General features: G+C 63.4%; 2 protein-coding genes across 4 annotated transcripts; one reads left to right on the forward strand and one right to left on the reverse strand.

Annotated features, from left to right (window-relative positions):
• The first annotated feature begins 652 nt into the window (after positions 1–652).
• TNFAIP8L1 (TNF alpha induced protein 8 like 1) lies at positions 653–8,610 on the forward strand. 3 transcript variants are annotated; one of them, XM_041424640.1, is made up of 2 exons: positions 653–1,336; positions 7,239–8,610. In XM_041424640.1, exon 2 carries the CDS (start codon positions 7,241–7,243, stop codon positions 7,799–7,801), a length of 561 nt encoding a protein of 186 aa, XP_041280574.1. In that variant the 5' UTR covers positions 653–1,336; positions 7,239–7,240; the 3' UTR covers positions 7,802–8,610. The 3 variants fall into 3 exon arrangements, with proteins under 3 accessions (XP_041280574.1, XP_041280590.1, XP_041280582.1); XM_041424656.1 differs by lacking the exon at positions 653–1,336 and adding an exon at positions 3,326–3,527; XM_041424648.1 differs by lacking the exon at positions 653–1,336 and adding an exon at positions 4,218–4,898.
• Positions 8,611–9,790: 1,180 nt separating this feature from the next.
• On the reverse strand, positions 9,791–13,691 carry MYDGF (myeloid derived growth factor). The gene is made up of 6 exons (XM_041424669.1): positions 13,443–13,691; positions 12,490–12,540; positions 11,782–11,843; positions 11,437–11,518; positions 10,817–10,889; positions 9,791–10,523 (listed from the first exon to the last, which is right to left on the reverse strand). Exons 1-6 carry the CDS (start codon positions 13,620–13,622, stop codon positions 10,444–10,446), a joined length of 528 nt encoding a protein of 175 aa, XP_041280603.1. The 5' UTR covers positions 13,623–13,691; the 3' UTR covers positions 9,791–10,443.
• Between the last annotated feature and the right edge of the window lie 1,367 nt (positions 13,692–15,058).

Here is a 15,058-nt window from a genome sequence, read left to right on the forward strand (position 1 = left end):
ATGCCACCTTTGGGAATTAGGATCCCGTGCCGCGGCTCGCGCCCACTGAGCCGGGAGGAGGAAGAGGAAGGATGCCCCGACATTCCCGATGCCGGGCGGCTCCGAATCTCTGGGATGTCGGGGGATCCCCGGCACCGGGATGGACTGACAGCCACGACCCCCGCGCCTCCACACCCCCGCCTGAGCCGCCCCCGCGCCTCCCCCGCTTCCCACGGGTGTCCCATCCCCCGAGAGGCCGCGGAGGAGGGGGAGCCCCGACCCGCCCGCTCCAGCAGCGCCCTCCTCAGCTCCGGTTCAGCAGCGCCCGCCCGCGTCCCACGCGTGATGCTGTCACCCGGCGGGTCCCCGCCGCCCACCGGTGTCCCTGCCACCCCGCGTGTCCCTGTCACCCAGCGGTGTCCCCGTCCCCCCCGCGTGTCCCCGTGCCCCCGGTGCAGCCCGGGGTGCCCGAGCCCTCCCCGCTCGTTACCGGCACCGGCCCACGCGCGCGGGACCCACGGGGACGCGCCCGCCCCGGCCCCGCCCACGCCCCGTCCGCGCGCTCCCATTGGCCGCTTCGTAGCAAGCCCCGCGTCGCCATTGGCTGGTGCCGCCCTCGGGACACGCCCCCGGGCCCGCCCCCTTCGCTCCCGGCCCCGCGCGGGACTTGGCGGCGACCGCGGGCGGGAGGCCCCGACCCGCCGGGAACCGGCACCGGGAACCGGACACTGAGAGCCGGGAACCGGCACCGGGAACCGGCAACGGGAACCCGACACTGAGAGCCGGGAACCGGCACCGGGAACCGGACACTGAGAGCCGGGAACCGGCACCGGGAACCGGCACCGGGAACCGGCTCCGAGAGAAGGAACCGGACACTGAGAGCCGGGAACCGGCACCGAGAGACGGGAACCGGCACCGGGAACCGGCACCGGGAACCCGACACCGACAGCCGGGAACCGGCACCGCCAACCAGACACTGAGGATCGGGAACCGGAACTGGGAACTGGACACTGGGAACCGGACACCGAGAATCGGACACTGGGAACCGGCATCGGGAATCGGTAAACAGACACCGGGAACCGGGCACCGGACACTGGACACCGGGAAACGGGAAGCGGGAACCGAACATCGGACACCGGGACTGGCACTGGCCATCGAAGACCGAACACCGTCACCGGGCACCGGCATCGGGGAGCGGGCGCTGGTAGCGCTGCGGGGCCCGCCGGGCAGGGAGCGGCGCCGGGGGAAGCGGGACCCTCCGCCTGGCCCCGCCCCTCCAGCCCCGCCCCGCCCCGTCCCGCCGGGAGCACCGGAGAATCCCCGCTCCCGGCGCCGCTCTCCCCGAGGCAGGCTGCAGGTAAGGGCCGGTTCCCCCGGTACCTCCCGAGTTCCTCCCGGTTCCCCCGGTGCCTCCCATCTTCCCCGCTCCGTGGGGGCGGGGGCGCTCGGTACCGGCCCCGTTTCGTGCTTGCGCCTCTCGTGCCCCACCCCGGGAATCATCCGTGTGTGTCCCCCCTGCCCGGTGTCACCGGGCACCGACGGCCGCGCCCGGGGGAGAGGAGGGTTTGGGAGCCGCCAGGGCCGGGAGCCGGGGGCGGGCAGAGCCCCGGCAGCCCCTGGACGTGCCTCGGCTTTCCCGGGTGGGTAAAACACGGGGAGAGGGCGATTTCCCCCCGGGTTCAAGGGAAGCGCGATGGGGCTGGGAAGACCCCTTGGTCCGGTGGGTGCTGGATAACGGGAGCCGGGGGGAGGCACCGGAGCCACCCACCCCGTGGGGCTGGCACGGCCCCACGTGCCCGGGCAGGGCCGGGTGCCCCCTGGCAGCACTTGGCTTCGAGCATCGCCCGTCCCTCCTCCCAGCCCTGCGCTCCGGAGGATGAAATTCCTCCATTCCTGGAAAGACGAATCCCTCGGGAGAGGCCGGATCCCTCCCGGGGCAGGAGCTGGGTGTGAAACTCCCAGAAACTCCCGGCTCGGACTGATCTTCCCTGGGGCACGGAAGGATCTGAGCCGTTCTTCACCGACCCCAGGCCCGGCGTTGGATCCCAACTGTCCCGTGGAGTTTTTCTCCCTCCCAGAGCGACTTTGTCCTGCTGATCCCGGGGCAGGAAGCATGTGATGCGCCCTGGCCCCCTCCGCAGCCGGACAGACGGACGGATGGTGGTTTGGCCTCAGTTTCCCCCTCCCAGCCTCTGTTTTCTACTTCCCCATAAGTCTCCGTCTGCTCCGAGTGAAGGAGAAAGGAAGTTGCTGCCAGAGAGAGCAGCTTGATGGCAGCTGGAGAAAGAAAAGGAGGAAATGGAAGGCGAGACAGATGCTCCAAAATAACCCCCCCGTTCTCCTCTCTGTAAAATAACCCCCTTCCTCCTCCTCTTCCTCTGCCTTTTCTCCATAAAATCCCCCTCTCTTCCTCCTCCCCTCCATAATATAATCCCCCTTCCTCCTCCTCCTCCTCCTCTTCCTCCTCCTTCTCTCCTTAAAATAACCCCCATTCCTCCTCCTCCTGCTCCTTCTCCTCCTCCTCCTCCTCTCCAGCTTGGCAGCTGCCTCCCCCCCGGGGCACAATAATCCCGGGAGGAATTCCTTGATGCCGCAGCAGATCCTCAGATCAGCCCCCAGGATCGCCCCCTGCCCTGCGTGGGGGCTCGCAGCCCCGAGCGCCCCTCCACGCGGACCCCGGGGTCCCATTCCCACGGGCAGCACCGGCGGGGGCTCCCCGCCCATGCCCGGGGTTGGCACCGCCAGAGCCCCCTCGGACGGGGGCAGCTCCTTGCACAGACACGTCGGAGCTGCCGGGGCGGATCAGCGTTCCCAGGCAAAACCAAAAACCGTCTCCTTCCCATGGCTGCGTCTGCAGCCCCAGCGGGGGCACCTGCGGGAGGGAGGTTTTGGGACGGAGGAGCTCGGATGTCCCAGAGGCGGAGGGGACGGGGACGGGGACGCGCCGAGCGCTTGGCACCGGCACCGGGAGCGCGCAGGGCAAGGGGGAGCACCGGTGCGGCGGTGCCCCCAGCATTCCCGGTGCTCCCCAGCACTCCCGGTGCCCCGCAGCACTCCCTGTGCCCCGCAGCACTCCCGGTGCTCCCCGGTGTCCGGCAGCACTCCCGGTGCTCCCCAGCACTCCCAGTGCCTCCCAGCACTCCCGGTGCCTCCCAGCACTCCCGGTGCCCCTCAGCACTCCCGGTGCCCTGCAGCATGCCCGGTGCCCCTCAGCACTCCCGGTGCCCCGCAGCACTCCCGGTGCCCCCCAGCACTCCCGGTGCTCCCCAGCATTCCCGGTGCTCCCCAGCACTCCCGGTGCCCCGCAGCACTCCCGCTGCCCCGCAGCACTCCCGGTGCTCCCCCGGCCGCGGATCCACCCGGCCTTGCCGGGGAAGGAGCGTTTCCCCGGGCTCGGTGTTTGCTCAGTGCCCTCCTGCCGGCCTCGCCCCGCTGGGCACACACGCTCCCGGGCAGCGTCTCCGGCTGCTCTCTGCCCCCATGGCAACGTGCGAGGGCCGGCGCTTGGCCCTTCCTCCCGCTCCTCTTCCTCGGCTCTCCCGGCGCTGGTAACGAGGGTCCGGGAGCGGCGGGGGTCACGGCGGGTGGGGGCTGTGGGGGCTCTCAGGTTACTGCCCGGCGCTCCCCCCTGGCTCCTGTAATCCAGGAGGGTGTAATTAATTAATAGGGGTTGGAGCAAGGGGGAAAGCGATCCGGGGGATGGAGGGCGGAGCAGCGGGATGCCATCCACACACCTGGCATTGAGCCGTGGATGCGGGGGGACTGGGGATGCTGGGGGGGCAGAGCTGGGGTGTTTCCCGGGAAATCCAAGGGGATCGCCCCTGCTCAGTGTTTATCCCGTTGGGAAACGGTGTTTCCATGCTGGAGGAAACTTGTAGCAAGACAATCCAAGTTACTGTGGCCGCGGTGGGAAGCTGGAGGAGGGAGAGGAGGAGGAAGAGGAGGCAGAGGCGCCTCCACTCTGAGCTGGAGCTTTGTGGAGCCTCCCCCTCCTCGCTGCTCCATGAATTAATTATTTTCCTTTCCTGCATGAAATATTCACCCGCTGCCGAGGGAACTGGGGGGCCGAGCCCATGGAGGCGCTGGTGGGAGCCAGGTGAAAGGGACAGGCAGGGAGAGGGATCTTTGGGGCAGGTAAAAGTGATCATTGGGAGGATGTCACTGCTGGCGTGGTGCCACCGGCGCCAGGTGACCACAGGGTGACAGGGTCTTGTCTTCCCCCTCAGGCAGGACCTTTCTGATGATGGTTGATGATCGATGCTTGTGCCCTCAGAGGTGTTTTTGGGAGAGGTTTTTTTTGGGAATCCAGGTCACAGCTGGGTGTTGGGTGAGGTGCAAGCCCAGTGGGAGATGGGCACGGCACGTGTCTGTCCCCAGGGGACCACGTCTGTCCTGTGACAGGGCCACCCTCCTGTGCTCAGCCAGGACACCCCAGCCCTCACACCACCGCTCAGGGCTGCAAGACTCCCCCAAAAACCTCCAAAATGGGTGGGAACCCTCCAAGAGAGGGCTGTGCCTGTCCCCAAAGCCACCGTTGGGACCACAGCCCTGCCGCACTCTTCCGGAGCAGGGAGGAACTTGGTGACAGCAGCTCCACTTCGGAAGAAGAAGAAGCTGTTTTTTAGGGCGTTTTCATTAAAAAGAAGAAGGGGGTGGGGGGGAGCCCAAGCCCTGAGCCGGGCTGGAAACTGCAGCGACAGGAAGGAAGTGAAGTGGGTTATTTCAGGCTGCTGCTCGGGGCAAGGCTCGACTCTTCCGTGTGCTGATAGCAGCCCCCGCTGAACAATGGGGTCGTGGGGCCCTTCCCGGCAGGAAAACGGCTCATTCTGCTGAAATCCCCACATCTCCTGCTGCTGCTGAGTCAGCAGGTCCTGGCGGGCCGAGCGTGGTGTGGAGGGTGCCGGGGGAGCCAGCAGGAGGTGAGCCTGGCTTTCCTTGGGCTTTGCAGGAGGCAGCCTCTAAAACCACCCCTGGGCACTGGAGAGGGAGCTGGTTGCATTTTTGGGATCTCCATACCCGTCTATACCACTTCTGGGGTCCCCAGACCTCCCCCCCAGTAATGCTTGGTGCCTCAGTTTCCCCCTGGAGCGATGCTCCTGGTCCCGGAGCAGGGGAGGGCAGTGAGCAGCCGGGTGTTATTTGCTGCAGGGAGCAGAGGGTTGATCCATTATTCCAGCTGGCATTTGGGAGCCGTGGGCAGCTCGCAGGACTTGGCACTTCCTATTTTTCATGTGCTCCGGAGGTGGAGTTTGCACTCGCTTTGTGTCTGTGGTCACCCAAGGCAGAGCTCGGGTGTGGGAATTCCCATTTATCCAGGCACCGTTCCCAGGGCACCCCACGAGCCCGGGGAGGGAAATTCCAGGCTGTCAGCACCACAGCAAAGCCCAGCTCCTTCCGGACAGGATGCCTGGCATGGGTGAAGGGAGAGGAGATGGAGCTGCCTCTGCCCATCCTGCCCGTCCCTCCCTCCAGGCTCGGCTCGGGCAGCACCCCCTGGATGCAGCCATTGGAATTCCTGACCCAGGAGCTGCTGTCACCAGGCTCTGCGCTGTCATTTTTGTCTTATTAAGTGTGAGAGCCTCAGCCTGAGGCTCAGGCTGACAAGAATCAATGTTTTCCCACCGTAGGAAATGCTTCCAAACCTCCGTGTTTTTCCCGAGGGCTGTAGATAACCCCGCAGGCAATGTCTCTGTCACTGCTCCTGGAATTCTCATCCCCACGGAGCCTTGGCTGCCCTGGGGTTTGGGAGCTGCTGGCTGGGAGGTGCTCAGGGGCTCAGCACCATCGTCCTGCCAGACTGCCTGGGGAGCCTTGGCCACAGCAGGGCATCCCTGAGGAGCTGGGATTTGCTCCTGAGAGCCTGGTGTGTGTCCAGAGGGGAAGGAGCAGCACTGGGGATCCCCTGAGGGGTTCAGCTTGGCCAGGAGGGAATGACAGAGCTGCCTGTGATGGGGACAGGCTCGGTTCTGTGACAGAATCCCAGAGTCGTGGAGTGGTTTGGGTTGGAAAAAGACCAAAAGCTCATCTCATCCCACCCCTGCCCCATGGGCAGGGGCACCTTCCACTACCCCAGGCTGCTCCAGCCTGGCCTTGGGCACTTCCAGGATCCAGGGACAGCCACAGCTGCTCTGGGCACCCTGTGCCAGGGCCTCAGCTCCCTCTGAGGGAAGAATTCCTTCTTAACATCAAATCTAAACCTGCTCCCTACCCATGAGCAATTTATCCCCATCCATCCTCACACCAGCAGCATCCTTCAGCTGAAACATCTCCTCTCCCCTCCCTGGGGATGTATTTTTAGGCTGATCCCATCCCCTCCTGCTCTGCCAGGCTGTCCGTGCTATGTGCAGGCTGTTGCAGAAGCAGCTCCCAGCTCTGCCCATCCATCCCGGTTGTTTTCCTGCTGTTCTCCCCTCCCTGTGATTTGTAGCTCTGCGGTTTCCCAGGCCAAGACGCGTCTCCAGGGTTTTCGATCGTTCACAGCAGTTTAAAGCCGTGCTCTGCCCGAGGTGATGGATTTGGCCCCGCCGGGATGTGGGAGTGGGGCTCTAGGTGATCTTCCTGTCTGGGTGAATTATTCCCCTCCTGCACTGCCGGCTCCGGAGGAGGCTGGGGCAGCAGCACAACAAGCCCGAGCTCGTGTGGGTGTTCCAGGGCGAGCGGTGCCAGGGAAAAGGGCTCCCCTGTCACTGCCGGGCGCTGCAAACCGGCTGTGCCGCCCCGGCCCGGCCGGCACCGCCGCGCACGGGGCACATGGCAGCGGGGCTGACTCAGCTGCCACCTGGGCTGTCCCCAGCTCACCCTGCAGGAAATGAGTCAGGTTTTAAGGAAGGAAAAATGTTCAAACGATGGGGCAAGAGCCCTTCGTGCAGCAGGAGGAGGGAGGCGTCGGTCCCGGGAGGGACGCCGGGATGGAGGGGCGCGCAGGTAGGGACGCCTCGCTCGCTGCAGCCGCTCCGCAGTTTGGGAGAAGGAAGGAGGGAACACCCTGTAATGATCCCACCCACCAAACCTGGGGGGAGCTCAGCCCTCACCTGCCCTGGCAGCCAGGAGCTCCCTCAGTCCCCCATTGCCTGGAGATGCTCTTTCTCCTGCCAAAAACCTGCGTGGGGAGGTGAGGAATCGCAGAATCACGGAATGGTTTGGGTGGGAAGGGACCTTAAAGCTCGTCCAGCTCCACCCCCTGCCGTGGACCGGGACACCAGTGAGGTGGGCATGGCTGCAGAGCAGGGACTGACCCGTGTGTGCCTCTTGCCCCGCAGAGATGGACACCTTCAGCACCAAGAACTTGGCCCTGCAGGCCCAGAAGAAGCTCCTGAGCAAAATGGCCACCAAGACCATCGCCAACGCCTTCATTGATGACACCAGCAGCGAGATCCTGGACGAGCTGTACCGGGCCACCAAGGAGTACACCCACAACCGCAAAGAGGCCCAGAAGATCATCAAGAACCTCATCAAGATCGTGATGAAGCTGGGCGTTCTCTACCGCAACGGGCAGTTCAGCGCCGAGGAGCTGCTGCTCATGGAGCGCTTCCGCAAGAAGGTTCACACCTTGGCCATGACGGCCGTCAGCTTCCACCAGATAGACTTCACCTTCGACCGCAGGGTCATGTCCGGCGTGCTGACCGAGTGCCGGGACCTGCTGCACCAGGCGGTCAACGGGCACCTGACGGCCAAGTCGCACTCGCGCATCAACCACGTCTTCAACCACTTCGCGGACTACGAGTTCCTGTCGGCGCTCTACGGCCCGGCCGAGCCCTACCGCACCCACCTCAAGAGGATCTGCGAGGGGGTCAACAAGATGCTGGAGGAGGACAGCATCTGAGGGGGCTGCTGGCAGCGGGGCTCTGCCCCCCGCGAGGCCGAGATGCGATGTTGGCTTTGGCCTCGGCCGGGCTGGCCGTCCCCTCCTCCTCCTCCTCCTCCTCCTCCTCCTCTGCAGTGCTCGCTTGTGTTCTTGTTTCTCCGAGAGAATGAACCTCTTGACTTTGCCTCCCCCTCGCCCAGGGTCTGCAAACCCCTCCCTGCGCTGGGCTGAGCCTCTCCAGGGCATCCTGGGACCCTGCTGTACAGTTTGGTTTCCTTGCCCACCAAGTGCCTTCAGCTCAGAGTCCAAGGATTTGGGCTCTGTGCCTTGAACTCTGTCGTAACCCTCTGTGGGGAAACTGAACCAAAGACTCGCGGTGTGAAGCACCTCTGAGGTGTCTCTGAGCAGGTGGGACGGTGTTGGGGGGCAGTTCTGAGAGCCCCCCACTGGAGGGCTGTGGGATGCTGTGGTTTTCTTCCAGCAGCTCCACAACGTGGAGGGAGCAAATCATGGTCTGGACTTGTGCTGCCTCAGGCAGGAAGGTGCTTCTGCCTGGGCTTAGGTGTCCTCAAAGACAAGTCCCTGAGGCCAGGAGGATCCCTCCTCACCTGGGGGAGGGCTGGGAGGGAGCTGGGGGAGCTGCTCCATCCCTGGATCCCTGGAGCCACCCAACTGCCCACCAGCCTCCAGTGGAGGTGCCACCTGGCAGCTTTGGTGGTCATCCAAAGCTCCCCTGGGATTTCATCCCTTTTCCACGCCCTTGACTGAGTGATACTCATTTTTAGCAAACTCTGTAGCCCTGATGAGTTATTTAAATAAACTCACTGTGTGGCCTGGGAGCTCCGTGAGGTGTCAGTGGTGACAGTGACAGAATGAGCCCTGGGGACAGCTGGCTTTGCCCCCAGGTGCTGGTGGCTCTCTGTGACCTGGGGATTGTGCTCTCTGTCCCCTGGCACTGCTGCTGGTCATGCTGTCCCTGCTCAGTGGCCCAGCAGCTCCTGGATTTGCACGGACAAAGACAAAGGGACTGGCCTCCCAGAGGTCAGCTGGGATGTGGGGAAGGAGCTCCTCCCTGGGAGGTGGGGAGGCCCTGGCACAGGGTGCTCCATGCCTGGCAGTGCCCAGGGCCAGGCTGGACAGGGCTTGGAGCAGCCTGGGACACTGGGAGGTGTCCCTGCCCACGGCAAGGGTGGGACTGGATGAGCTTGAAAGCCTCTCCAAACCCCAACCACTCCGTGATTTGGTGAGATCTCGCTCCCAGCAGACACCCACACGTGCTCCTCTGCACCCCCACATCCCCTCAGGGCCCAGGAGGGGCCCAAAAGAGAGCCCTGGCAGCAGGAGAGCCTGGCAGCAGGGGTGGCTCTGCAGGCAGACACAGCCCGGAGCAGAGGGGATGCTCAGGTCACTCTGAGCTCAGCTCTGAGCACTGGAAATTGCCCTTTTAGCACCCAAGACACCACACAATCTCCACTGGCCTTATCTCTGTGACCTTCTGGTGCCTCCTGCTCCCTGGGTGTCTCCAGACAGGGGCTCCCCTCCTGCTCCCTTCCCACCCCTGGCACTGATAACTCTCAGCCTCAGAAGATTAAATGAAAGGCACAAAGGCCCTGTCCCTGTCACTTCACAGGCCTGGCTGTAGCTGCCACTGGTAATGGTGTGACACAGCCTGGGGTGGGGCACAGCCCATTCACAAGGGGGTGGAGAACAGCAGGAGCCCCAGGAGGGCAGGGGCCAGTGGCCTTGAGAACAAATCCTGTCCCTGTCAGGAACCAGAGCTGGGAATCCCAGGCAGGGGTGGTGGGATGGGGCTGAGCAATGTCCAGCCGGAAATTCTTTGCTGTTCCCAAGGTGTGTGTCTGTGTCAGCTGCAAGACCCCCCTAAACCCTCTGCAGCCCCCAAATTCCCCTGGGACACCTCAGCTCCTCCTGGCCAAGCAGCAACAAAGGTCCACACAGCTGGAGAGGGGAGGAGGGGCAGAGCAGAGCAGTTTCAGGCCAGAGCACGATGCTTTATTTCTTTATTGGTGCTGTATTTACACAGGAAAGGAATTGCACATTCCCTGTTATTACTCTGGATAAGAAAAGAATCACTTTTCTGTAGGTATAAAATAGTCCTGTGGTTGTGCTGACACGTGGAACTGCTGCCTGGATTGACTCCTGATTATGTCAGAATAAGCTGCTCTGCCTTCCCCCAGCCCCAACACTCACCATGGAATCAGAGCTTTGGCCAACCCCCTCCCTCCCTCCCCCTAAATTAATTATTTCCTCCTGTCACGCTGGTGGAGAGAGAAATCCCATCTCCCCTCCAGAGAGTACAGAGTTAACAACTCCCCTTCAGCAAGCCCTGCTTAAGAGCAGCCACTTATCTCCCTGCCCTGCTCTTCCCAGGCAGGCAGATAAGGAGCCCCTTTCCAGGGAGCTGTGCCCTGCTCAGCCAGGCAGGAAGGGCCACAGGAGGAGCAGGGGGTCACTCTGACACGAGGCAGAACAAACCTGTCCCCAGCCCTCCAAGCCCCACTCGTGTGGGTCCCCAGCACATCTCAGTATGGAAAACACAAAAGGTTTGGCCAACCAAAAGAACGACCCTGCAGGTGAGCAGGAAATGCCTTCCCTGCCGTGCTGGTGTGGCCGTGCCCCCTGGCAGGGCTGGCCTGGCCTCACAGCTCGTCTCGGGGGGGTTTTGCCACAATCACGAGCTTGGACAGCTCGAAACGGAACTTGCCTTCCCTGTGAGACACTGCAGAGAGAGAGAGAGAGAAGCCCAGGATCAGCAGCTGGAAAAGCAGGAGCCAAACAGCCCTGCTGGGTCCTCCCAGGGCGCTGGGCACTGCTCTTCCCACTCCTGCACGTGCCAGGCTGGGGGAACCAGGGGGGAGCCAGGGGGGAACCCCTCCTTACCCCGGGATTTAACTGGGATGGGGGCAGAACCCAGCTGCCAGTGGGGCATTGAGAGCCCTGCCAGCAGGGTTTGAGGGTGCCTGGCCTGTCCCCCAGCCCAGCCCCTCTCTGCCAGCCCCCTCGGGCACACACCTGCTGTTTCAGTGACCCCAAACTCCTCCTGCTTCAAGGGGACGTCGCTCAGGGCACCCGCAGCAGCCTGAGACTGAGACAGGAAGGAAGGAAGGAAGGAGGGGTGAGAGGCTGAGGCAATCCAGCAGGCCACAGAATTCAAACCAACCAGCAGCTGAAAATGAACGGCTCTGAGATTTCCGTGCAGTGAAAGAATGAAGGGCACAAAGGAAATCTGGAGGAAAATCTCTGTCTGTTTTCCTATTTCCTGCTAAACCACGGACTCGTGTCCTTGGGGGGAGTGAAAGCCTCACCCCTGGAAAGTGGGAAATGGAAGAATGAGGCAGACAAAAACACCAGCAGAGCTTTCATTTGCTTTGTCACATGCAATTTGTCGAGTCCCTTTGTGCCCTGGTGCCTTTGGAGCCCCCTCCCAGCAAAGCCCTGGGAGTGAGAGGGCAGGAACACAATGGGGCAGGCTGCCCACCTGCAGCCCCTCTCCTGCCTGCCACCAGCCTCTAATTAGGGACGTGGTGGAGCACATTTAATGGCACAGATGTCTAATAAATGTTTTCCATGTCTAATTCATGTTTTATAGCAGCCTCCCACACTCTGCTTCCCCGGGATCAGCTGGGACTTACATAAGCCATGGCATTCTCTATCTTGGCTCCTTTCACTTCAGCTTTAAACTGGGTAAAGAAGAGATAAGACTTCCCCTGGGGCCTGAAAGAAGAAAGCAGAGCCTTTGTCACCGGCACAGAGGTGCAGAGGAGGAGGAGCAGGGGAGTGAAGGATTCCTGGCTCCCTCCCTCCCCCCACAGCCACCTCTGGATCTTTTGTAGCTTTTGTGCAGAGCAGGGGAGAGGGGAACAGGGAATTTGGAGCATCCCTGGGAGAGGAAAACCCTCCCTGGGCAGGTGTAAGTCCTTGCAGGGTCCTTGTCCCTGCCCCACGGGCACCCCGAGGTGGCTGTGCTCAGGACACACCTCCAGATGGAGCAGGAGAAGAGCCCGTTGTCCTCGCTCACTCCGACCGTCATCTGCCACTGCTGCACGGGGAGAGCGGGGTCAGGGGAGAGCCCTGCCAGGCCAGACCCCCCTCCCGGAGGAGCAGGAGCTCCCAAACCCCCCCGAGGAGCAGGAGCTCCAAAATCACCCGAGAGCAGGAGCTCCCAAACCCCCCCGAGGAGCAGGAGCTCCAAAATCACCCGAGAGCAGGAGCTCCCAAACCCCCCCGAGGAGCAGGAGCTCCAAAATCACCCCAGAGGAGCAGGAGCTCCAAAATCACCCCAGAGCAGGAGCTCCAAAATCACCCAAGAGGAGCAGGAACTCCAAAATCACCCAACAGGAGCAGGAGCTCCAAAATCACCCCAGAGGAGCAGGAGCTCCCAAATCACCCAGGAGGAGCAGGAACTCCAAAATCACCCCAGAGCAGGAGCTCCCAAACCCCACGGAGGAGCAGGAGCTCCCAAACCACCCCAAAGGAGCAGGAGCTCCAAAATCACCCCAGAGGAGCAGGAGCTCCCAAACCCCCCAGCACCCCCAGCAGTCGCTGGCAGCCCCTGCTGCTCCCTGCCTCGGGGCTGTGCTCTCACACAAGAGCTCCCAGCCTTTCTCCCTCCCAGGCGAGGAAGAGGAGCTGAGGAAGAGGAGCTGAGGAAGAGGAGCTGGCTGCAGCAGGACTGCCCAGCTCACCTCGTTGGTGCCGCCCTGGGCCGAGTAGGTGAAGGTGCAGCCGAGATCCCCCTGTGAGAGAGCAAGAGCAGCTCACTGTACACCAGCTCTTCTCCCACAGGGCCCAGAAGGGCTGAGCCTGGGAATGCCCCCCCAGAGCGAGTGCCCCAGCACTGCCAAGGCCACGCTGTCCCCAGGTGCCACACGGCCTTCAATCCAATCCCCCCAGGGACGGGGGCTCTGCCATGCCACCGCGCCGGTGCCCGGGCTCCCTTTCCATGGAGAATGTCCCCCCATATCCAGCCTCAACCTCCCCCGGCCCTGCCTGCAGTGCTGGGGGGAGGACTCGTGTCCTGGGGTGCCCAGGGACCCCCGGCCCCTTCTGCACTGGGGCCCTTCCCTTGCTGAGCCCCCTCCCACGAGGACCCTTCTTTCTCTGCGACCCCCTTCCCCTCTCCCTGCTCTTGGGGTGCCCCCCTTCCCCTGGGGGCCGTTATCCCCGGAGGGTCCCCATCCCTGGGGGTCTCCTCGCTGCAGAAACTGTCCCACCTTGGGGACCCCCTTCTGCTGGAGGACCCCACTGGGGCTCCTTCCCCTCGAGGACACCCTTCTCTGCGGAGGCTCCCTCCTTCCTTGAGTATCCCCGTTCTCCCTGGGGTCCCCTGCCCTTGTAGCCCCGTTTGGGACCCCATTTCTCTTGCAGACCCCCGCTCACCCTGGGGTCCCCTGCCCTTGTAGCTCCGTTTGGGACCCCATTTCTCTTGCAGACCCCCGCTCACCCTGGGGTCCCCCTGCCCTTGTAGCCCCCCTTTGGGGGCCCCTCTCTCCCTGGGGACCCCCGCCACCCACTCGCCCCGCCCTCCCTCGCGCCCAGCCAATCCCCATAGCGGGCGATATGAGTGACGTGCCGCGCAGCCAATCAGCGAGGGGCGCGTACCCTCTCCGCTCCCGCTCCCTCCCTCCGGACCGCTCACCAGGCTCCGGGAGAAGGAGTGAACCTCCCCGCCGGGCCGCACGTCGAACTCGGCCGTGCTCGGGGCCGCGCCCGGGGCCGTGCCCGGTTCCGCGGCCGCGCGGGCCGCCAGGCACAGCAGAGCTGCGGGCACCAGCGCGGCCCACGAGCGCCGGCCGCTCCTCCCGCTGGGCGCCGCCATCTTGGAGAGGAAGCGCCGGCTATGGCGGCCGGCAGGGGTCAGCGCGGCGGCGGCGGCACGGCGGCCATGTTGGGTGTGGGCAGAGCCCGGGCGGGCCAAAGCGGCGGGGACCGCGGGGGGACAGGGGGACACGGGCACAGCAAGGACAAGGGACAGCAGGACAGAGGGACACGGGTGGTCACGGCACAAGAGGCCCTGCGGTCAGGGGACAAAGGGAGCAGGAGGATAAGAAGGTGCCACTGGGACAAGCGCCCATGGGGTTGAGCGGCTGCGGGGACCTCGGGGACAGAGGCCAGCAGCGTGGCCGAACTGGGAGGGAAGGGCTGGAGAATGCCGAGCGTGGTGAGAGGGAGCTTGGAGCAGCCTGGAAAAGGTGTCTGGGACCAAGATGGGCTTCAATTCCCACTGGAACTTGTGGCTGCGGGCATCCACTACCACCGACACAGGGCCCGCGTCAGGGCCGCCTCGCTGCCCCGGTGTTATGAATAAAAAGATACCTATTTTTGTTTAAGGTTACAGAGAAAAAAAAACAGTGGGACCAGATGCTGTTAAATTAGCTTATGTCACCGGGACACCGTCCTGAAGCCGGAGCGGGTGGCAGCCGTGCCCTGTACCGGGAGCTGTACCGGCAGCCGGAGGTGTCCTGAGAGAGGGAGAGCGGCCCCGGGGCAGTGCCAGCAGCAGGCTCTGCCCCATCCCGGGCTCACCCAGCCAGGGGCTGGCAGCAGGAAAATCCTGGAGCAGAGCAGAGGGGGAGGCACAGAGATCTGTGCCAGCTCCGAGAGGGGCTGGAGGGGGACCAGGGACAGGAGGTTTCTGTGCAGAGGCCATGCCTGCAGCTTTCCCTGTGTCCCAGCACGGAGCTGGCATGCCTGTGATTTCACCAAAATCCCTCTGAGAGGATTCTCCAAGATCAGTTTACAGCCTTTGGTTTGGCCAGCACAGACACATGCCCAGCCCTGTGCCTTCCTTGGACACCCCACTCCTCCTCTGGGGGACCCTGGCATTTCTGAGCTGCTCCAGCTGTTCTGGGGGTGAAAGCCTGCAGCTTTCCCTGTGTCCCAGCACGGAGCTGGCATGCCTGTGATTTCACCAAAATCCCTCCGAGAGGATTCTCCAAGATCAGTTTACAGCCTTTGGTTTGGCCAGCACAGACACATGCCCAGCCCTGTGCCTTCCTTGGACACCCCACTCCTCCTCTGGGGGACCCTGGCATTTCTGAGCTGCTCCAGCTGTTCTGGGGGTGCAGCCTGCACGGCCCAGGACAGAGATCAAGTGCCCGAGACCCCCAAGCACCCCGAGTTTCCACTGACGTGGCTCTCCCAGAGCCGGGGCTGTGGCTGCACCTTTATCCCACCCACTCTGGGAATGGAGATGCCGGGAAGTTTTCCATTCGAGCATCTTTCAGGGCAAGGAGTGACTTTTCTGAGCTAATT

The sequence above is a fragment of the Onychostruthus taczanowskii genome, unplaced genomic scaffold, assembly GCF_017590055.1.
Source record: "Onychostruthus taczanowskii isolate IOZ18803 unplaced genomic scaffold, ASM1759005v1 scaffold112, whole genome shotgun sequence".
Classification (NCBI taxonomy): domain Eukaryota; kingdom Metazoa; phylum Chordata; class Aves; order Passeriformes; family Passeridae; genus Onychostruthus; species Onychostruthus taczanowskii.

Coding starts and splice junctions, on each gene's coding strand:
- MYDGF (XM_041424669.1), bottom strand. CDS start 13,622: ATGGCGGCGCCCAGCGGGAGGAGCGGCCGGCGCTCGTGGGCCGCGCTG. Junction 12,541..13,442: donor ACTCCTTCTCCCGGAGCCTG/GTGAGCGGTCCG, acceptor GCTCTCTCACAG/GGGGATCTCGGCTGCACCTT. Junction 10,524..10,816: donor TGGGGTCACTGAAACAGCAG/GTGTGTGCCCGA, acceptor CTCTCTCTGCAG/TGTCTCACAGGGAAGGCAAG.
- TNFAIP8L1 (XM_041424640.1), top strand. CDS start 7,241: ATGGACACCTTCAGCACCAAGAACTTGGCCCTGCAGGCCCAGAAGAAG.